The 22,909-nt window shown below is 40.3% G+C and overlaps 1 protein-coding gene across 1 annotated transcript in view; it reads right to left on the reverse strand.

Moving 5' to 3' along the window:
* Positions 1–22,909, reverse strand: part of LOC103371868 (latent-transforming growth factor beta-binding protein 1-like) — a gene marked incomplete at its 3' end in the record, with an annotated part of 117,673 nt that overhangs the window by 45,774 nt on the left and 48,990 nt on the right. The window contains exons 4-5 of the mRNA XM_008301336.1: positions 19,831–19,982; positions 8,651–8,818 (exon numbers count right to left, since the gene is read on the reverse strand). Of these exons, the coding sequence (XP_008299558.1) occupies positions 8,651–8,818; positions 19,831–19,982 (320 nt within the window). The remainder of the gene's footprint in view (positions 1–8,650; positions 8,819–19,830; positions 19,983–22,909) is intronic.

A 22,909-nucleotide genomic window follows, 5' to 3' on the forward strand; every position in this document is an offset into this window, starting at 1 on the left:
TAGCCCCCCCATTTTTTTCTTCTCCACACACAATCACTGGATAAGGAGCTGCTGTAAAACATGAATACATTTTTCTGAGCATCACAAACCCTGAGAAGTCACTTTTTCACCATTCAACTGAAATACATTTGCCAAATCTAGAGGAGCCCAATGATTTTATAAGCTATATTTTTCCCATATTTGGTATGTGGATAGCCAACAGGAAGTCAGACAGGGCTTCTGTGTCGTGGTACCTTCATAGTGACGAAGAGCTACCAGAGGGATGTTCAAACCTTTAACTCCAGGCAGTTTCTGGCTATTTTTGGCTCCTGTCATAATTTTCTTCACTGTGGCCTCATTTTTCACTGCACCTCAACAGAAACAGCAAAACCATGGCTAGTGAAGCAGTTGAGTCAGTCATGGCTTCTCTGTTGTGCTGAGCATCACACAGTTTTTTCTTCTTGATTTGAATTGATCATAGCAGAATAATGTTGCTAATTTAAGCTTAGATTTGGTTAATTGTCCTGAATCACACCTCATTAGTTCAAGGAATGTTGGAAACTTGGAAATTGGATGTTTCTTTCTGATTTTATAATTCCTTGCTTTGATAGATGGTGTAAATGGGGTTTTAAAGAAATGAAAACATGCCTTTCAAACTTGCCGGTGGGTTTTGCAGTCAACGTTAACTACAGCAGAGAGTGATAGTAATTCCAAACTGATGGTGGCAGATGAAGAAAAGTTACCAAAGCCAGGATTCAGAATTCAGAGACCATGAATGTCCATCCAGACATTTCAGTATTGACCATTGTAGTGGACCAATTAAACTGCAAACAGTGCTTACCTTATGGAGCCGCAGCCCTACCATGACTTACCCCGCATACTTTTTAAACCACTATGTCAACTGTGGCCAGGGCATGCATCTCAACATTTTAAACATGCTGCCAATTACACACAGTTTGCAATTACACATGGCCTTTCCTCCAAATATTTGGTAGCCAGCATTATTTGAGAAAGCACTTTTGCCAAGTGTAAAAGGAGTCCAAAGGAAACTTTGGATTTGTTGGGTTTCTCTGCATAAATTTTGTCAGATCTTTACCTTACGATGTGAAGTGCCTTGAGATGACATATGTTGTGAATTGGCGCTATATAAACAAAAGTGAATCGAGCTGAATAATACACAGTAGACCTGTAACTAAAAGCATGTGGTCCCATAAACTGGAAAATAAGTAGCGCACAAGTAATAAAAGGACTTGAGTTATTTACACATTTGTAAATGTACCATTATATAACTACAAAGGGTGCAAGAAAAAATAAAAAACATGAAAAACAGAGATAGAGCCAGTCAGACTGAGAGGTAATCAGATAGATGGATGAAGGACTGGGCTGGTGTCCCAGAGAACATTTTTCTGCTGATTAGCTGGTGAAAAGCCTCGAGGCATCTAGCTAACATATTACCGAGAGTACATTTGATTGAGAAGAAAGTTTATTCCACTGTGATTATCTTAAATAAGCAATAACTTCTCCATAATGCAGGACTGTATACAATTACAGGAAATGCTTAAGCTTTCTACACCTTTAGTCTCTTTAGAGTTTATAGAAACCTGCTGACTCCCTGATAAATTCATCACCAAGACATATCTTCTGGACCTGAAGTCCCTGTTAATTGGACTGCTGGTCATCATAGGCTGTGGGCAAGTTTAAACAGATCCACCTCTTCCTTCCATTGTGCCATAAATCAACACTCCTCCCCCACCGCCTCTCTCATCAGGTAAGTATGATAAACAAGACAAGTACGAATTATTCTTTCTCGCTTCTTTGAGCTCAGTACGGATAGCAGATAAACTTTCATATTGGCTCAGGTTTGAACGCTGTCGAAGGGACGAGGGGAAGGAAGAAAAGCTGAGGGCAGGGGGGGAATGGAGCGAGCCTGGACAGGCACATGACACTGACGCTCTGTTCCTGCACCTTCAGTCAGATCCAGGTGCAAGGTGAAGAATCTGAAATGTGCTCTGAGGTTCAAAATTTCAAGAGGAGGTGATGTGTTGTACGGCAGCATACAGCTAGTACTACAAAACAGAAGATGATAAAAACACAATATTAACAGAGCAACTAGATGGTGTCTATGGCTGGGCATGTCACAACTGAAAGCATTTTCTCTACAACCCCTCTGGCATATGATGATCCTAGCAGCGCTTTAACTGCCATTGCTAAAGCTGTTGTGCTTAAACAGGTACGATATAACAGACCTTGCCTTTGTCCAAATTTGCAAACTCCCTGAAAAATGTGGTATTTCTTACCTTCAGCACTAGATGCACGCATTTTCTTCAAGTCAGAGTTTTCTGATTAGGATAATGTGACAAGAAGCTGTACCTCAGTTTGGAGCTGGCACAGAGGATTTGTTCAAAATGTTTCTAATCTAATCTGATGTTCTCTAGAGGAGCCACATGATGGGTCTCTCCCTGGCAGCTCATTACATCTTTCCTTGTGTTTCATCTTGTCATCACTTTGCAAGAAAAACAAGTGTTAACTATAAAGGTAAAGACGTTGTACAGTTGGCTGTCCCAGTACCTGTATTACAGTATGGGCAGGTCACATTACTGATCAAATAGTAAACCATTTCTAACCATTCAGAGGAAATGAGAAATGTGCAGTGGGCAGGATAAATGAGATGGGGAAAAAAGCAACACAAATCAGCAAAATAAGAATAAGAAATAAGAAAAACAAAGTAAGGAGAATTTAGTTGAGCTGAAGCTCACCTTCAGAGAGGACTGTTGCTTCTTATAGCTCCAACACATTTGCTGAACCTGTACATGCTGCATACGACTAAGCCCAAGGTAGCGTGCAAATGCCAGGTACTAGAGCCCCGCTGTCTATGGGGAGCTGGATGTAACCAAACAGCTGCCTGGTGAAATTGGCTGTTCATTGAAAGTAGGTAATTAACGCAAATCAACCACTCAAGGGAAAAAGGGAGGAACTGATGGGAGAGGATGTTGCTCATATTCACAAAATAAATACAACAAAAAGAGGACTTCCACTGGAATGTTTTACCTACCAACCAAAGCCTATCTCTTCTAATCTAACCAAACAGAAAATACAAAGGGAGTAGCACCCCTATCTGAAGTTTAATATCTAAACAACTGCAAGGGATTTTAACATTAAGAACAATCCATAGCCAAGATCCCAAATCTCCACCATTCATAGACATTTATCACAGATCCAACTTTTCACTCCAGTTGGTTAAAAGGGGTCTCAGACTTTAGAATTCTAGTGTATAAAACATACAACAATGTACCAGCTTATCATGTTATAATGAAAAATTATTGATTAAATATATATATCTTGTTTTTGTAAAACAATGGGAAAGCATTGTGATAAAAGAAGATAAAAAATAAGTTGTAGTCAGGGTTTTTTGGGAAAAATAAGAGAGGTAGCAGTGTCGCCTCACAGCAGAAATGTCAGCGTTGTAGGGGTCTTTCTGTGAGGAGTTTGCATGTTCTCCCTGTGCCTATGTGGGGTTTCTGTGGCTGCTCTGGCTTTCTTTACACATTCCATAGCTGTGACACGGTGGTCTGTCATCCTGTGTTGGCTCTGTGACACACTGGTGACCTGTCCAGGATGGAGACCACCTATCCCCACTAACATCACTTTGATCAGTGCTAGTTGGGATAGGATCCATCCCCTGTGACCCTCCACAGGTTGAAGTCGGTATAAATAATAAACTGGATGGATCTAAGGATCTTGGAATAATAGAATACTTTGAGGTATTACCACATTAAAACATCAAAAAAGCATCCTGTAAAAATGAGAAGTTTCTTTTCATAACAGGAAAAGAATCTTGTTTTGAGTATTTATGTGTGAGCATTGTTTTGTCATAGTGACAGCAACACACTGCTATAGAACCAATATGATTGATGGAGCTTTTGACATTTGCCAATTTGTTTTACATTTTGTTGTTGGTTGAAAGTTGTACTAATGCCAAGTCACAAAAGAACAGAGCACCAGCTGTAGAGACTGACAGCTCATTTACCAGAGGACTCAAGAAGACATGTTGCAGGGATGAATGACAAATACTCTCTGGAAGTCGCAATACAGATACATCATACGTTGACAGCTAAGAAGAATAAATGCAAGTGTAGAAGTCTTAATAAACTATAAAATGAAGAATTGTTGTCAGTGTATTTGAATATGTTTGGATTGCCTGGTCCAAGTGTTGACCTATGGATCCCTCATCCATTGTTTTTCTACATAAATTTTCAATTTAAAAAAGTTACGTGTAAATGGTAAATCCTCTGTATTTATTTAGTGCTTTATACTTCAGTGGTAATCCGAGCGCTTGACAAGATTTCTCATTTATCAAGCATTTCACATAAATCACTGCATGCTGCTGTCTAATTGGACAACATTCTCTTTACACTGATCTTCCAAAACAGAAAAAAGGGTGTGTGAGGGGGCTGATGCATGGAGATTAGCTTGTTCAACAAAATGTGCACAATTAAGTCTTTATTTGTCTTTATTTTTATTTTTACAGTAATCAAAAACAAAAGGTAGGATTGAAAAAAAGGAAGGCTGTAGGAGCTGTGGATAAAGTGACCTGATGTCTCCACACAGTCAGTGGGACCCGTTTGTTTTGCCATGGACCCCAACTGAAACGTTTGACTAGAAAATGTGAAACACTTTCATTTCTCTTTGTATATAAAATGTGCTACACAAATATGTTCTTCCACAAATGCCAACCATGGACTGCATCTAAAAATCCCTTGCCGCCCACAAAGTCTTTTTACCGTAGACCATGAATATAAAAGACACATTCATCAAACCACTAACAAAACACTAAAAACACTTAGAAGGTAATTTACTAGTCCTTTTTAATTGTCATTTCTTACAGTAAATATTTGTGCAATGCTACCAGAATCTAGTAGGGACGGGTATTGTTACTACTATTCTTACAGATACTGCTTTTCGATCAAGTACTTTAACGGTCTCAGAGTGAGCTCTGAACCTGAAATTCTGAACAACAATTGAGATGATGCTCTTAAATCTAGACCGACAGCCACAGTTAAACAGATGTCTGAAGAATGCTTACTTTTAATCATTAACCCATGTTCGTACCATTTATTTACATCTGTGTGCAGGCTGCTAGCAAACATAACATACCTGGTTAGTGAAGAATGACCTACAAACATTTTCTGCATCAACTGCAGTGAGGTTTATTCAAGATTTTGAACGTGTACTTCTCTCCTCCATCATCACCTGTGTGTTGCTACACAGAGCTGCCAGTATTTAAAAATGTCACCCCAGTTCAATACCCTTCCCTAGAAACTAGAAAAGCTTTAAGCTATATTCATGTGTAAACAACCTCAGTACAGAGTCCACAGGATTAAGGGCAAGAGCAAGGAAAGACACTATATTGTACATGTGTGGTGAACTGCACCGTGACAGCAAACCCAGAAATGAAAAACTTTTAGTCACGCTCGTCCCAACACTCCGACGATGGCAATGTCGTGGTCACCGCTTTGATCCAAAGTTAAATATCTCAACATCTCTTGGACAGATTGCAACATGGATGCAGGAAATCAATGGACGTTAAAAAATGGTCTTTTCCGGCTCTTCATTTAATGCCATCAGCAGGTTAGCATTAGTCTGGTCTGACTCACTGGATGTAGACTGGGGATTAGTTTGCCATTCCTGCCTAACATACACGTTGTTTCAGTGAATTAGCCAATTTATTGATAGTACTTTGTTCCCTGCGTGAAAATCCATCCATCCATCCATTTTCTATACACCGCTTAATCCTCACAAGGGTCGCGGGGGGGCTGGAGCCTATCCCAGCTGACTTAGGGTGAAGGCAGGGGACACCCTGGACAGGTCACCAGTCTATCACAGGGCTACACTTAGAGACAGACAACCAAGCACACTCACATTCACATCTACGGACAATTTAGAATCACCAATTAACCTCAGCATGTTTTTGGACTGTGTGGGAGGAAGCCGGAGAACCCGGAGAGAACCCACGCTGCACGGGGAGAACATGCAAACTCCACGCAGAAAGATTCCGGTGCCCCCACCGGGACGCGAACTGGCAACCTTCTTGCTGCGAGGCAACAGTGCTACCAACTGCAGCCCCCTGCGTGAAAATGCTCCATCAAAACAATTCCCCCCTCACTACTTTGCAGAGGAGGCACCACCATGGACGATCATGACTGGTTTAAGAAATATACAAACAGCCGGAGCAGTTACCCCCTGTAGCGGGGTGATAATGAGGTGCAGTCAGACTATTCTCCAGCACTGACACAGGACTGTGGAGGCAGGTCTGGTTGTGAGAAACTAACATTTCAGTTCATCTTCCTGTTTAACATAAGCATGTTAGCATGCTGGCATTAATATTTAGTTCAAAGCACTACAGCATACGCACAAAGCTTCCCACAGCTGACAGCATGGCTCTGGACTCCAAGCCTGGTTTATGGAATTCCACTTTAGTTCCACTCTAGACTCTCAAGTGTGACAACCTTCTCAGAGGTCATTAGCATTAACACATTTGGTTATTGGTCAATGACTCATATCAAAGACTGTAAATGTTAATCTTGAAGTTACATTTATTTAGCAGCCATAAGGGAATCCAGACATTCCAACTAATCCATTCCAGTAAAGGGCAGAAAACCATCCCTCCGGGTCATCCAGAGTTAACAATCTGATGCTTTTTTTTTTCTTCTTCTCTGAGAGCTGCTGTTACTTCAGTCATACTAATTTGTTCAGCTGAGTCAGACAGGCATTCAGCTTGTTCCGCTCTCCCCAAGTTTCTGCATGTGTCAGAGCCGGAGACAACGATATGCTCCTTGTAAGGACTGAGGCAGGTTGAGACAGAGTTCGCTGGGTCTGTGCAACACATGAAACAACACCCAAGTCATGTGCTCCATTACACAGAAGCTGTTTCATGACATCCTGAGGTTGCAATCTAACTGTGTACACTGAACTCAAGGACATTCACCCTGCTCTTTTGATTTACTTACTGACATATCAAACACGTCATTTATTCAGACTGTGACAAACTTGATACACTGAAGTTTTAACACTCCTCATGTTGGTAGTCTTGATGTTGTTTATTCCTTTCTGCACTTTGGATGAAATTTGTTTTTTTTTAACACACACACAGATCAATATATTCTTTGCTTCATGTTTGAAAGCAGTTTACTTTAAGTGCCTAAATCTGCTGCACAGCACTGTTTGTGAATGTGTGCACATGTAAGTGATTCAACATTTCTACCTCTTGTCTTTTGTGGCCGTAGCTATTTCATTAAGACTAATCGTGGCATTAAGAGGAAACGGTTGGCTTTACACTATGAAAAGTAAATCAAACAAGCATTCTACTAACTCCTTTATGTACAACTTTCTGATCGGATTTGATTTTGGAGAAGTCACACATTCAGGATGTTTGCCCAACAATTGCCAAGTACTGTGACTGCACCAGATCAAACCTAAGCCTCTTAAATTAACTAGATTAACTGAAATCATTTTCTTGATTCAATTTACAGTAACTTGATTCTTGAACTAGATGAAATGTAAGTTTCTCATACAACGCATTAGGCGACACTGAGGAGTGTTTTAGCTCCCGTCTCTTGAAGGCCCCACTAAAAACATTACATAGGCTCCTGAAAGTTGGATTCATTTTTGACACTTGGATGAACAGAATCATCATATAATTCTCAGCTGATATAGCTAACAGTTGCCTATTTACACATAAAGGACATACAGAGCAACCAGTGGTGGTTAACGTAAGGTGCTGCGTCCACATCCCCTTCTGTTTATCCAGAGTAGAAAAGTTAAAAATAAATGAACATGTTGCAAAATATAAACAATATTAACAACAACATTAGTGAGATGAGATGAGAGCAGTGAGTGTGAAAGTGAACTGAGCCTTAAAATCAGAGCAATGATGTTAAACGGTTCTGTAAGGTCAAGGAGAATTACAGTTATTGTCATATTCCACTGCAATACTAAACTTCTTGTTTGAATTGCAAGAACCGCACCTGTAGAGCCTCTTCTAGAAAAAAAAGTATATTCTCCAGACGAAGTACTTCCGACCAGCCCTGACACACTCGTGTGCAGGTCTAAATGGTCAAACCTGGAGAGAACAACAACAACCATTTATCTTTCCTCTCTGTGTCCTCATCAAATGGAATTCTTCTCCTCTCTAACGTCACCATCGTCACAGCAAAATTCACCATATAGGCTAACATAGCAAATCTCCATCCTTCTATTACGTACATGTTCATATAGCTGGAGTTACAGCCACATGTGGTACATAACAGTACCACAGCAGTTTGTGTGCAGAAAAGCTGAAAGGGCTCATTAAAGAGGCATTCCTGTAAAGATTCACCCCACATTGCGCCTGCCTCATGTTCGTCCAGTGGAAAGCCACCTGTCATTTGTACTGTATCACTATAACTGCATGCCTGTGAACTATTGTTCCCAATTCTGAAGGGACTTGAAGACAAAAGAAAAAGTTTTTCATGTCAACAAATGTGTTTTCTGCCTGTAGCTTGAAGTGTACAGATTTGGTGAGGACTAGGAGTACCACGTATAGACAGCAGTGTCAGAGATGTTCGTGTGTGTGTGTGTGTGTGTGTGTGTGTGTGTGTGTGTGTGGTAGTCAACAAAAGTCAGGATCACTTACCTACTCTGAAGTTCGGTGCTGTCAGGGTGTCTGTGGCGTGGCCGTTTTCACTGATGATGGTAGTGGTGTTTCCCAGCTCACAGTTGTTGTGACATCTGCCCCCTATGCAGGTCAGTTTGCAGATGGTGGGTGTAAAGACCACCTTGATCCGTCCTGTATGGTTGCCCACTGTCGTCGCAAACATGACACAAACCAAAAGGAGGGGGAGGGAGAGCAGAGGAGCTTTGATTATTCTTTGATCCATTAGAGGTAAATTACTTACAGGTTCAAGCTTGTTAAAATCATCTGGTAAGGCTCCGACAAACAACAAAAACAAAAAAAAAAAAACGACTTTGTAATTGTCAATTTCTCAAAAATTTGTGATGTGTCTCCTCCCTGTACTTCACGCACTTCAAACCACCTCTGCCTATCTGCTCCTCCTCCCTCCCCGCTGCTCTAAATCCAGTGGCGCCTCTGAAATGTCAGCAGGAATAAAGAAAAAAATGTGGGAGAGGTAGAAGTCAGCAAACAAAACTCTGGGATGGCTTCCAGGTCTTCATCAGAAGTCTATGAGAGGTGGATATTGGCATATCAGCAATAGCAAGCTTTACTCCAAAACAGACAAACACCGGCTATGCCACCTGAGCTGCGTCTGCCTTCCTTTCGCTTGCGTTTTCTTTTCATTCCTTCTTTCTCCTTGATTTGTACTTTTGAGCTTCACTTAACAAGCTGAGGAACATTAGCACCTCGAATAAAGGAAAGGGTTCTAAAAATCCTTTGCTCTGAGTCTGCACTGGAGAAGTTGCAGTAGCCTTTAGGAGGATTGTAAGACAAAAGCATATTAACCCGTTTCCCTGTCTGCCGTGTCTTCCTCCTCACCCTGATGAAAGCCAGCCCTCAGTTCCGACTGACAGGAAGAGTGCAAACTTGAATCTGAGAAATTAAATCCGGTCTATCTCAAAGTACCTGACATGTATAATGTTTCTACCTACTGTACAACAATCTCCTGCATACGTCTCTTCAATTACAGTAGCTTTTTCCTTTAATCTTTCAATTTATTCACTTCTCTGGATCTTTTAATATCTCTTCCCTGTGCGGTGGTTCTTGGCATCCCTGTGTCAGTTCCAAACCCCTGTCTCCAGCACTCAGTGCTTTGTCTGTGGCTGTCAGCTGTTAACGCCAGAGAGTGCAGACTCATGGAGTAAAGCCAAGCAGCCGGAGGAATGGATTCTAAACCTGAGAGGCAGGAAAAACCACTGGATAAGACGCCCCAGGCTACCTAAACATTCCCTAATAGGTGCAAAAATTAACTATTAAAGAGGGACCTAATATGATGTAGTGGTTACAAGTGAATGCCAATGGAAACTGGTTTAAAGAATACTGCCAGGATCATATATAGACGTCCAAGATTTGAAGTCTAAACATGGTTTGCCCAATTCCCTCTGGTGGGAAGATTATTTCCAAAAAGAAATAAACAAGGAAAAGAGAGTGGCAAAGTAACTGTTGAAGGAGAAAGGGAGGGGTCTCTCTTGTTTAAAGGAACAATCCGTGAGCTAAATGTAAACAAAAGGTTTCAAAACTCACAACTGGAAACTGCTTATCACCAACTGACATATTATTGTTGGCAGATTATCTTTAAAGCAGACATTAGTCTAAACTGATGCTGATGCTATGACAGATTTATTAACATCACTCAATTTTAAAAGCATCGTGTTAAGCCTAATATAATTGTTTTAACAACTAACTGAGAAACACAAATTACAGATTTTCAAACTCGTCAATTAAGTACAGTGGAAAGTAAACAGTACATGACCCCTATGGAATGACCTGACTTTGTGCCTTTATTGCTAGTAAACTGTGATCCAATCATCATCAAAGTCACTCTTGTAAACAAACAAAATGTACTTCAGCTAAGAACAAAAAAATTATCATACTGTATGTAGTTTTTTTGTACACATCTATTAAAGATTCCTTGTGCTGCTGAATAAAGGAAGTAAATTATTGGATTTAATTGCAGTTTGAATCTCTTTCAAAAGGTAAAACCTGGAAACAAAAAACAAAAAACTGTTTCAATCCAAACAATGTTCAGGAGAAGTTTTAGGTCATAATCCTTTACTGAGCTGCTTCCTCTCAGACATATTCTCAGGGTGTCTGGGAACAGCTCTCTGAGGTCATTCAACAGCATCTCTGCTTGGATCCGGTCAGGCCTCTGGCTTCAAAAGGTGGACTATCTTTGTTTGAACTCCATTTGTTATAGATTTACTTGGATGTTTATGATCATTGTCCTGTTGAATCCCCCAGTTTCTACTAAACTTCAACTGGACATCATTCTGATATTATCCATTAATATACTGATAACCTTGGGAATTCACTTTCCTCATGAGTATCGAAGGCTGTCCACACCCAGAGACACCGAAGCCCCAGATCATGATGCTTCCCCTACCATGCTTCACTTCAGGGATAATGTCTTCATGTTTGAATGCAGTATGCAACCAACATAATGTCAGTATTCTTCCAAAACATATATAAACTCAGCTTGATCAGTCTCCCCAACATTTTCCCGGTAGTATTGTGAAGTGTTGAGCTGCTTTTTGGCAACCTAAAGGTGCACATCAATGTATTTTAGGAGAGCAGTGGCTTCTTTAGTGGTGTCCTGCCGTGAACATCATGCCAGTTCAATAATATGCATATGATAGAATCATGTAACCATTGCTGTAGTGTTTTGCTTGTCACAGAAATAAGAAAAGGCAAAAATAAAAATAAACTGCACTTAATGGGTAAAATCCCTGCTTTACTTAGTGGCACAGCAATTAGACAGCAACCGTTGAACCATGCAAAAGAGCAGCTGCTGATAAGAACTGATTAAATCCAAAAATGCTGGACACATGGAAAAAAAGGAAAAATACAGTCAAAGACACCTGATAACCAGATGCCTGCATCCGACCCTTAGGCATGAACTAAATCTGCAACAGAATTCCATTGCTTAAATGGTGATAAAGTTTTAATTGCTGTCAAGCTATGTGTTGTTTTCTGACAGCTTTCTAAGCAGCTCCATGTTCTACACCAATCCTAACATGCAAGAATTACTCTGACAAGGCTCTGTGCTGCAGGTCCTTGGCCACAGCGATGATAAAACATTTCTAAATCCTCTGAAACCTTCCTCCGTCCACTGACTTCACTTCTCTGCATCTGTAAATTTGCACACGTTGCCGGCAGATTTTGTTGGTCGTGTCGAGCATATGGAGAGGGAGTCAGGAGAGCATCTCAGACACAACACAGACATCAATCAACTTGAAGGAAGAAAACGTTCAGGATGAGATTCAGCCAGGCTGCAAAGAGGCTAGAGAGAGTGTAGCAGTGAGGAATGACAGCGTAAATACAGCAGTCAGGGGGTAATTTCTTTCTTTCTGATGCTTTCCATTGCACCACGTTGGGCTTATGTGAGCCATGCAAGGGAATAAAAGTGCAGAAGCCTCAGAAGAAAAGTTTGGCAGTGGGAACACTATAGTAAGGGTTGACTGGGAATACAATTTTTAAAATAAATTGCAATGTTTTTGGACATTAGGACCATTAGCCATTCATAGCGTATTTGCATATACAGTGATGAGCCGAAATGTTATGACCAACCCTGTCCAATATCCCTCGTGTGGCGCCGAAAGCAGAGCCACTGTGGATCAGATTTGTTCCAATGTGTTCCCAACACCCTGTCGCAGGTTGGGTTTGTCTCTTCAGACCACTATCAGTAGGCACCACTGCAGACCAGGTGCACAAACAATGCCGCATGCTGACTTGTACCTTGTCAAAACTGCGATAGTAGGTATCGAAAACACACCATGATATCGTGACCTCTTTGATCACAAGTGGCATAGAGCCTTATAATTTGCAGACCTTCCTGTTATTGTAACCCTGACAGGCCACAGCTTCAGCAGTGATTGTTCTATAAAAGAATAACTTTATTTTAGCTTGTGGTCTACATCAAGGGCACTGGCAGAAATATGATAAAGCCCATCTGAAGAGGTGGTAATGCACATTTTCTAAGAAAATGAGAAACATTTTTGATTATTTTACTGAATCCTGAAGGCATAAATAGGGACTTTGCAGTCCTTTTGATTGTGCTTTTAGAATGTCTGCATGGTACTGAGGAAGAAAGCATTGGTATCTAAAATAAATTGGTCCTACAATTTCATAGCACTAAGGTCTACATAAAGTTGTGCCAGAAAGCCCTACTCTGATTGCAAACTATCAAGGCATTCTTCTTTGGTCACTGCAGTGATGGCGAGGAGATTCTCTCTGACCAAGCCTTCAATCAGGGCTAAGACTACTAACATTTGTCTAAGGTTGTTTTGGCAGTGTGGGAGAGCTGAGGGATAGCTGAGGGGAGATGGGGAATAACTTTCCCAGATGTGGCACCAAAGCCAGTTGCTGACAGGCCGTCTGTCGCGTGGGACAGGGCTGACAGAGAGGCTGCGGGCTTCCTGTTTTAGAAGAGCAAGCATGTCTGCTACTTTCACCAAGTGTAGACTTGACTGCATGCTGGGCAAAAAAACAGCCATGGTATTCCCATTAATTTAGGCTCAGAGGCCTGCTATTTGTAGATGCACGACTTTACTGTGTTACACAGCAAGTGGTACACAATTGACAGGTATAGTCATGTACTTCACAAGGATTCTGGTTTAAATGTCTTGTTGACATACAGACAGCCAAACTCGCTCCTCCATAATGTAAGCGTAGAAATCAGAAATTTAATGTGATATTAGTGTGCATTGCAATCTGCCACTTCATTGTTTTCTTCAAATGTTCAAAATAATTTTTGTTCCATCGAAGAAAACGGCTGAGGTACATTTGATATACGACTGTTGTGTTGTCTTAGTAAATGTGATCTACTAAATCATGTATATCTAGGGTTGCTTCTCCAGTTGTTGATTTCACATTAAAGTCCAGTTTTGAGACTGTCTTTGGTACACTGCAACTTCAAGATGAAAATGCTCAGTCAGCCATGTTGATGAGTGCTTATTTTGCTCATATGTCTTCTAGCATGTACAAAAACACCATATGGACAAGTTGACACGGTACAAAAATCTATTTTCTTCAAAGGGGGTCTTAAAAACCAGTTCTACATTGACCAAAACATTTAGATTTTCTTAGGTTGTAGTGCCAACAAATTTCTTATCATATCTTTTATCTCTTTTGAGCCACAAAATGTTAGCAAAGGACAAGAACTACAGTGCCATGAAAAGTATTTGAAGTAACACAGCATCTCAGAAAAAGAACATCATAGCATCAGTCAAACATGGTGGTGGTAGTGTGATGGTCTGGGGCTGCTCTGTTGCTTTAGGATCTGGACGACTTGCTGTGATTGATGGAACCATGAATTCTGCTCTCTACCAGGAAATCCTGAAGGAGAATGTTCGGCCATCAGTTTGTGACTACAAGCTGAGGTGCACTTGGGTTGTGCAGCAGGACAATGATCCATTTCACACCAGCAAATTGACTTCTGAATGGCTTAAAAAAAAAACTAAACAAAGGTTTTGGAGTGGCATTGTCAAAGTCTGGACTTGAATCCGACTGAAATGCTGTGGCATGACCTTAAAAAGGCTGTTAATGCTCGAAAACCCTCCAGTGTTGCTGAATTAAAACAATTCTGCAAAGAAGAGTGGGCCAAAATATCTCCACAGAGATGTGAAAGACTCATTGCCAGTTATAGAAGATGCTTGATTTCAGTTGTTGCTGCTGAGGGTGGCCCAACCAGTTATTAGGTTAAGGGGGCAATTACTTTTTCACACAGGGCCAGGTAGCTTTGATTAGTTTTTTTTTCCCTCGATAAATAAAACCATCATTTAAAAACTGCATATTGTGTTTACTTGGGTTATCTCTGTCTGATATTTACATTTGTTTGATTATCTTAAACATTAGAGTGGGGAAAATATGCACAAAAAAAAAAAAAAGAATTTGAGACGGCACTGTATATGACAAGCATTCAGCTGGCTTCCCATTGTCAGCTGGTGACCACTACTTCACCAGATAACACGACAAATGTTACAGGTGACACATTATGTCAGTTGCAGCGTACAACACAACAAACAAGCTGAAAACTGGCTTCAAAAAGTAACAGTGCTCGAAGCAACTTGGTGTCCAAAGACTGGTGGTTACACAGAAAACCACCACGCTCCAGGAAGAGTTCACAATCACATGTGAATGTCAGCAGCTAGAACTCTGTAAAGCTTTCAAAAAATACTTGTAATTCAACCATCCTGAAACCCCAAAACTGGCCAGTGGGATTAAAAGGCATGTATTTGTTGTTGTTTCATTTGCTAAAACAATATCATTTATCAGAAATCGAAACGAAAATAGTAAAACTCAAACAATCATGGATTTTCAACTTTCTTAAGAACTTTCTCCACTTTCTGAAAATCCCTGAAATGTGTGATACACATGGTTCTCTCAGGAAAACTAACCAAATTCAAGCTTAAAATTGGGATATTTCATTAAATCACTTTAACCTACATGTTTCTTTTTTTCTTTTTCTTTTTTAAATCTGCAAAAATAAACCATTTGCTCTATTGTGAAAACTAAATCTTCTTTGCACAACTGAGAAGCCATGACTGACTTAGCTGTGGCCAACAGGCATGTGACAAAAATGCAGAGACTTTTCAGATGAACTGCAGGCTGTGTTTACACAGAGCAGCGAGGAGACGAGAATATTGAGAGGATATAAATAAATAAAACACCCTGGATGAATAGCAAGGCTTATAAACAGCAAACATAGCAGAAAGTTGTCTGCATGTTGTTGGAAGACATATTCAGCACGGAGAAAGTAGTGCTTAAAAAAGTGCAAGTGGTAAAACTATAAGGCGTGATATATCTATAGAATGTAGATGTTTTTTTTGGTAAAACCTGTGGGCTAAAGTTTGTCTGTTGTAAACTAAATAATCAAAGAAATTAAGCTTTTTTTCTCCATTTTATTAATAATGGCATTATAACTCAGTCTATTTGTCATACTGGACAAAAGATAAGTTGAGTTCTCTCTACTTGTAGACATGTTGGTGCTGTAGAAGTGCAGGACTTTATATTGTAGTGAAAAATGAGCCCACAGTGAATAAAAATGTAACAGAAACACTAAGAAGCTGCTTGGACAGTAATTAGTGGGCAACAGTTAAGTTACATACTGGTGTTGAAACTGAACCTTTGACTCCATTCACACTTATTCCATTGACACAATGTCACACTAAGTCCATGTGCTTTTGTTGGACTGGATATCTGATCTCCAGCATCATAAATGCATCCAAGAAGCATTCAAGACTAAAAACCGATTGTTAAAAAATCTAATTAAAGTTACTAAAGTGACAGTGAGATGATTAATCTCTGTGTCTTACTAAAACAACATGGATAAGTGCTTCCAAACAACAATACACATGCAACCAATCACAAGGCACACTAATTCTTAATCAGAACAACTACTGAAAGAATACTGTGTACGCATAAGTTAAAGCTGTGAAGATGATAAATGCTCGTACTTCATAAACACATTTATTCATGTTGTGCTATGATAGCAGGTATTTAACACCATCTGAACTGTACTTTTGTAACAAAAATGCAGAAGTAATTCATCTTCTGATGTTTTACATGCTTTAGGATCTCCTCCTTTACTGGAGGATGCTTGATCTTGATTGGCACGTAGCCTGAGAAAACAAAGACAAACTAGCTATCTGGATTATAAAGCTAAATTGAAATCTAAGGGCCTAAAATCTCACTTTGGGCTTAATTGGATCCCACAAGAGCTTCAAAAGGTTTTTGGATTTGATAAGTGAATCTGACACTATATTCCAATTCCATAAAATCTGACTAAACAACAGTTACTTTGAAGTAGACATTAATTGTCATTGGGTCTTTTTTATGTGGAGAACATATCTTTGTGGTTATACTTTGTGGAACATATTTGACACTATATAGACAATCGGCACAGGCCTGAACAGCAATTTATAGAAAATTGTAAGAATCTAAACTGCTATCAAAAGACTGTTGTTAATGCTTCTGATATTTTTGTTATTTTATTCTAAACTATCTCAACATTTCTTGTTTCGGCCTGGTGTTTGTGAGGCCAGTGGTATAGAGTTGTATGGACACTACAGTGACTCCTCTTGTGTGTCATTTGGAGAGGAGCACTGGTTCAGTAAATGAACCCTCAGACCAGCTTTGGCTCCATTCTGGCAGGCCGTAAACAGCACATCACATAGGGACAGCCTTAAAAAAAAAGACACGGCTTCGCTGAATATATATTTAAGAGTCATACATAAAAAAGTTATTTCTTCCCCACAAATGTATTGAATATGAATGTCTGGAAATTTTGGTGGCTGCCCTCTCCCCTCTCTATGTGTCTGTGTCCCATTTCCCTCTCTGGCTTTGAAGTCTGGCCATTTCTCTGGCATTTACAAACTGCGAGCTGAAATTAAAATGAGCTGAGGAGGTTATTTTCAGACTGGGTCTGGGTCACTGTGGCCAGGTCTGGGTCTGCCTGAGTCTGCAGTGCTGCAAAGCCAAGCGTCAACACAGTTCTGTCTGCTGACCTCCCCATTAATATCCCCGAGTCGGTCCGACAGGCTGTGGCCAGAGGCACAACCACTCAAACTGAAGTCTACAGATTCTTTGAAAAATATTGGCTTATTCACAAATGCATACTGGTGAGTATGATGTTGGAGTTCGGCCTTGAATTTATGGCAAGCCACAATAACCAACCATGGGCTCGTGAATTATGTCTGTTGTTGATCTGTCAGATGTATAAGAGTTTGACTGCCAGGCAGAGGTGGTCCAAAAATTATATTTTGTCTCTCTAAATAGTTTTTTTAAAAACTCCACAGGCCAATGGGGCTCGTCAGAGGAACCTCAGGCTTATACAGCTGAAGGTGTGAGGAAATGTGTGTACTGGGTGTTTGTCCATACATAAAGAAAATGAACAGGGACAGTCAGTCTCTGAATGTGTGGCAGCAGCCATTTAACACTGTGTTCCACTGTAAACCATAATTGGGCGATAATATGATAAATGGGAGGCAGATAACAGGTATTGAGAGGCTCAGCTGTAGACAGCCTCCCTCCATTCATATCAACACAGACACTTGTTTTGGCAAACTGAGGGGTTCTCCCTGAATGACACAGTTATTTTATTCCGTCTCTCACATCCTCACTCTCACATTCCCTCCCTTTGTCTGAAATTGCCCACAGAAAATGAGACTAATAATTCATTTTCGACAGCCCCAAGCAGCAGGCAATGCTTATGTCTTTATGCCATTACCGCTGGAGCTGCAATTTGAACAAATCCTTTTACTGCCCAACTGCAAGCTCCACATTCTCTCCATATCCTCACGGTGTCAGAGCAGATGTGATGGGTTTTGTGCGTGTGTGTGAGCATAAATTTGGGTTGAAACTTTTCCCATGTTTACGTCCTAGAAATATCTCACTCTTTTCCCAGGACTCTCAGAATTTCTCACCATGCACAAAGTTTGATTTTGAAAACAGATCTTGTTTGTTGATTATGGGAAACTATTTTCAGTACAGCAACAATTCCTCCTAAAAGTAGAGATTTTTAAGGCAGAAAAAACGAAATGAAATCTGTATAGGATCACTGACAGCACTCTTTGGAGTGTACATCCGAGGTGTTGTACAGCAGCATTTGACCATCTTCATACGTAAGTGTTGAAGGTTTCCTGTTGGCATTGGTCGGGTAGGAAAGTGTGAATTCAGTCAACAACAACTATGACCAAAAACATTCGCTGATGATCAATAAAAACTATTGAAAACAAGAACTGGTTTGGAATTTTCATCAGCGAACAAAACTAAATGAAAAGGATCAAAGTGGCCAAACAAATTACTGCTTTACTGCAAGATCTTGTTCATTTATTCATTCATTTAATATAAAAATGATAACTTTAACTGTATTTACTGAGGGAAGTCCATCTGTTGTATCACTGCAGAGCAGTGCAGTGATTGTGTTACACTTTCTCGTCTGTTATTTTGGCAGCCGAGGTCATAAAAATTCTGTCAAAATATATTCTTACCCATCATTTTAAGTTCATTTTTTGAGACTGCTGTCCGTTTGACACGTCCTCCATCTCTACAGAGGACTTCTGAAGCCCTGTCAGAGCGGCTGCCGGGTTCTTGTGACCTCCCTGACCAGGCTCTTCTTTCTCGGTTAGCCGGTTTGGCCAGACAGACAACTCTGTGCAGAGTCCTGCTGGTTCCTGACTTCTTTCATTTCACAGTTATTGAAGTCACTGAGCTCCTGAGAACACCCAGAGCTTTAGAAATGATTTGATACCTTCGTCCTGATCTGTGTTTTGCCACAATGCTATCATGGGAGTGTACACACAGTTCTTGGACTTGGAGTGTGCATTGTGGAACCGTACATCCACAGTTGTGTGCTTTTCTACTCTATGTCCAACCAGTTCAGTTTGCCACAGGTGAACCCCAGTCAAGCTCCAGACACGGGGTCACAGCACAGGCTCTAAATGGGTGATTTTAGTTTTGGATTTTTGATACATAACATCTGTAGCTGACACTGGTTCCTTGATTTTGCATATTTTCCTGATAATGACCGTTTATTAAAAGATAGACACTGGTACAATAGAGGTCGATCCCAACTGATCCACAACTGAACAATGTTAACTCCCTATTGTAAATTTTCCTGGTGAGGGATCAATAAAGTTTATCTCATCTTATCTAGTCTTATAAATCACTACCAGCAGTTTTACTTTTCAAACCTGCAAACTATGCACCATTGAAACTAATGCTCACTACTTTTCAAAATGTTTAAACATCCATTGGTTTTTAAATTATACAGTACGTATAAATAAATCAGCCTGCAGGGACTTGAAACTTTCTTGAGGTAAGCCATTACAGTGAACATTGTGTCTGCTTCTGTAATTATAAAGGTTATGTTAACACTGCACAGTAACGTGCACTGAAATGAAGAGCAAGCCAAGAAACCTGATGTTGTACTAGCAACAATACAAACATTTACAATGTCCATTATTATGGATTATGTTTCTCGAGCACAGTGAAGTCTCTGTAAGTGAATTTTCAGACAACAGTGGAATGAGTAGAAACCAAGGTGGAGCAATACACGATGATTTCCTTCTCGACAGTTACACTCTTAACATCAATATCAAACCAAAATTGGAGTGAAAAGGTGATTTGTGGGACTTACTCACCATGGATGGGGTTGTGTCCAACTGTTAGGGGGATGGGCCTCTCAGGCTGGGCCTGGACATGCGTCTGTGTGTGCGTGGAGTGTGTGTGGTAGTATTTGGGCTTTATAACATACTGCTGGTTCTGACCTGGGTGTATGGGCATGGGCCGGATCCTGGAGGAAAAGAAGAACAAAATCAAATACAACATGCCCATCTTTTAGGAAATTAAATAGCAGCGTAAGCTAAAGAAGATGTCAGTAAAAGTTGCAGACTACAGGAACCGCCTCCGTTTTAACCTCAGATGAAGGCAACACAGACCGGTCCCTAACAGCTTCCGCCTGGGCTCCACTGTCCAGGCCACAGAGCACAACATACTCCTACATAAACAAATCAACGAGGTCTTGAGTTACATTCGGTTGGAAAGACAGAAGGTAAAATAAAAAAAAAACGTATTAGCAAATATTGGACTTAACTACGAGTGGAATAATCTGACACTCATGCAGCACAAGGCACAGAACCAGTTACTAAGTGAGAGAGGAAGACAGATTCAATTCACCATCAAAGCACTTAAAGACAAGAGGAAACAGATCCTCTAGAAACTGACAACACACCAACCCAGTACAGTCATGGAGGAAACAGCTAAGTGTAAAGAGAAGGCAGCGCTGGCTCAACAAGAAAAGGATAGGAAACGACCAACACTTCATACTGTGGGATATGACAAATAACAAGAGGGTAATATTTCAATCAGTCAGAGAAAATTTAAGAGGATTCCACATCTTAGATACTGAAAAATGCACCTGTCAGTCAACTAAGCCTGGAACATGAGCTGGATGTCATCAGAACCTGATAGCACCAGAGAATGTCTCCACCAACACAAAGGGAGGTCAGAAGGAACACAGTCATATTAGGAAAGCACCGAGGGACTGTGGCTACCCCAACTGGTCCTCCGTCAAACCAACAAAAAGATCTAGAAAACACAACATCACTACAAAGAGAAGAAACGAAAAACAGGAACAATATCTTCATTTCATATCCAACTGGAGTATCTGAATACTCAGAGGGATTTTCTCCACACATAACATACTGGTGCACTTCAGACCCAGTAACACTCTGAGACAGTAACTGGTTCACCCTAAGGACAAAACACCAACACGCAAGCAGAGCAACGCTGTATGCTGTCCAATGCAGCAAGGAGTGTACAGACTTGTACACAGGAGAGACTAAACAACAGCTTGGCTCAACAGAGGAGAGCAGCTCCTCAGGACAAGACTCAGCATCCACCTGCATCTGAAGGACAAGAACACTTCTTTGAGGACAGCAATGTACATATTCTGGACAGAGAGCACAGATGATCTGAGACATGGCAGATTCATATCCTTTGTTGTGTAAACTGGCAGTTCCACCACCATGATTGCTGTCGTTGTTGGTGGACCACCTGGTTTCACAACCATTTACACCATGAGGCACCTTGACATCCTGTCCGTTAATGGGTCATCAGCCATGTGAGAATTGTGAGACCCATTATCAGTGATGTAGAACTGAAGAAACCTCTTAGATAAGTGGTGAAACGTCTTCAAGAACCTAAAAGAGCAGTCCTGTTGTTTTCTACTGAAGCTCCTAGGCTGGGATAGGCTCCAGCCCCCTGCGATCCTAGTGAGGATTAAGCGGTGTATAGATAATGGATGGATGTATGGATATTTGTTCCTCTAAAAATAACATCATAATTCCAAAATGGTGGATGGTGGTGGAAATGTCCATCTCACGTCTGGACTATCAGTTAAAACTTTTCATTCTACTAGAAACATACAGCGAAAATCGTGATATTCTTCTAATGCGTTCCAATGAATAAAAGAAATGTAAAAAATTTTACAAAATGACTTTTTTTTCTCCAACTCTGAGCCAGAAACACCAGCAGCACGTACACATCCAAAACATTCCACTTCTATTCCTGTCTATATTCTGAAGGTTTTCATCCACAGTCTGATTTCTAGAACATTTTATTCTAAAAACATTGAAAATTTGATCTTTTTCTGGCCTTTTCTTTTTCTTTTTCAAAAAGACAACCTAAATTCCATCTGGAAAAAACTAAACAAAATGAAACAAAACTTTTTTAACCTGACTTTGTCCAAAGTTCAGATTTCTGTTCTGTCAGTTTTGTATTATTTATTACATGTACAGTGAAATATTTAAAGCTTTTATTTACTTTAATTTTGATGACTCCAGCTTATAGCTTTTTACAATCAGAAATCCAGCTTCTTAAATTATTAGAATATTTTGTAAAATCAATTTTTTAAAAAAAGACAGAGAGAATTTGCAATACACAAATGTCAAACTTTTGCTAAGTATTTTCATTCATCTTGCAATAGACTGATGACCTGTCCAGGGTGACTCCAGCCCTCCTGCAACCATACAGAGTATAAAGTGGTGCATAGAAAATGCTGGAAAAGTAAATCAGCATCTCCATAAATCTTGTCAGCAGACAGAAGCATGAAGTGCCCTAAAATCTTCTGGTAGAAGCTAATTAAACTTCACACTGGACTTCAAACACCTTGGATTCTGAGTCTCTTCACTCTTCCTTCAGACTCTAGAACCTTGACTTCCAAATGAAATACAAAATTTACTTTCATCTGAAACGAAAACTTTGAAGCACTGAGCACACTGAGCAACAGTCCCAGGTAAGATCTTCTGATGTCTCTGGTTCAGGAGTGGTTTGATATTAGGAATACAGCAGTGGTAGCTCTTTTCCTGTAGACGCCTGTGCTCGGTGGCTCATGATGCACTGACACCAGCCTCAGTCCTTATGGAGCTCTCCAAAGTCTTGAATTGCCTTTTCTTGACAATCCTCTAAAGCTTCATCTTTGTTGCTTGTGTACCTTTTCCTACCACACTTTTCCCTTCCAGTCAACTTTCCATGAATATTTTTGATACATCACTCTGCCTACAGCCAGCCTGCTCAGCAATGACCTTCTGTGGTCTATCCTCCTTGTGGAGGGAGTCAACCATCATCTTCTAGACAACTTCTATGTCAGCAGTCTTCACCATAATTGTGGTTGCGTGTACAAAACAAAGCAGAATTGCACATATTTATAATGTTTGAATA

The sequence above is a fragment of the Stegastes partitus genome, unplaced genomic scaffold (assembly GCF_000690725.1).
Source record: "Stegastes partitus isolate 25-593 unplaced genomic scaffold, Stegastes_partitus-1.0.2 Scaffold1661, whole genome shotgun sequence".
In the NCBI taxonomy this organism is placed as follows: Eukaryota; Metazoa; Chordata; class Actinopteri; family Pomacentridae; genus Stegastes; species Stegastes partitus.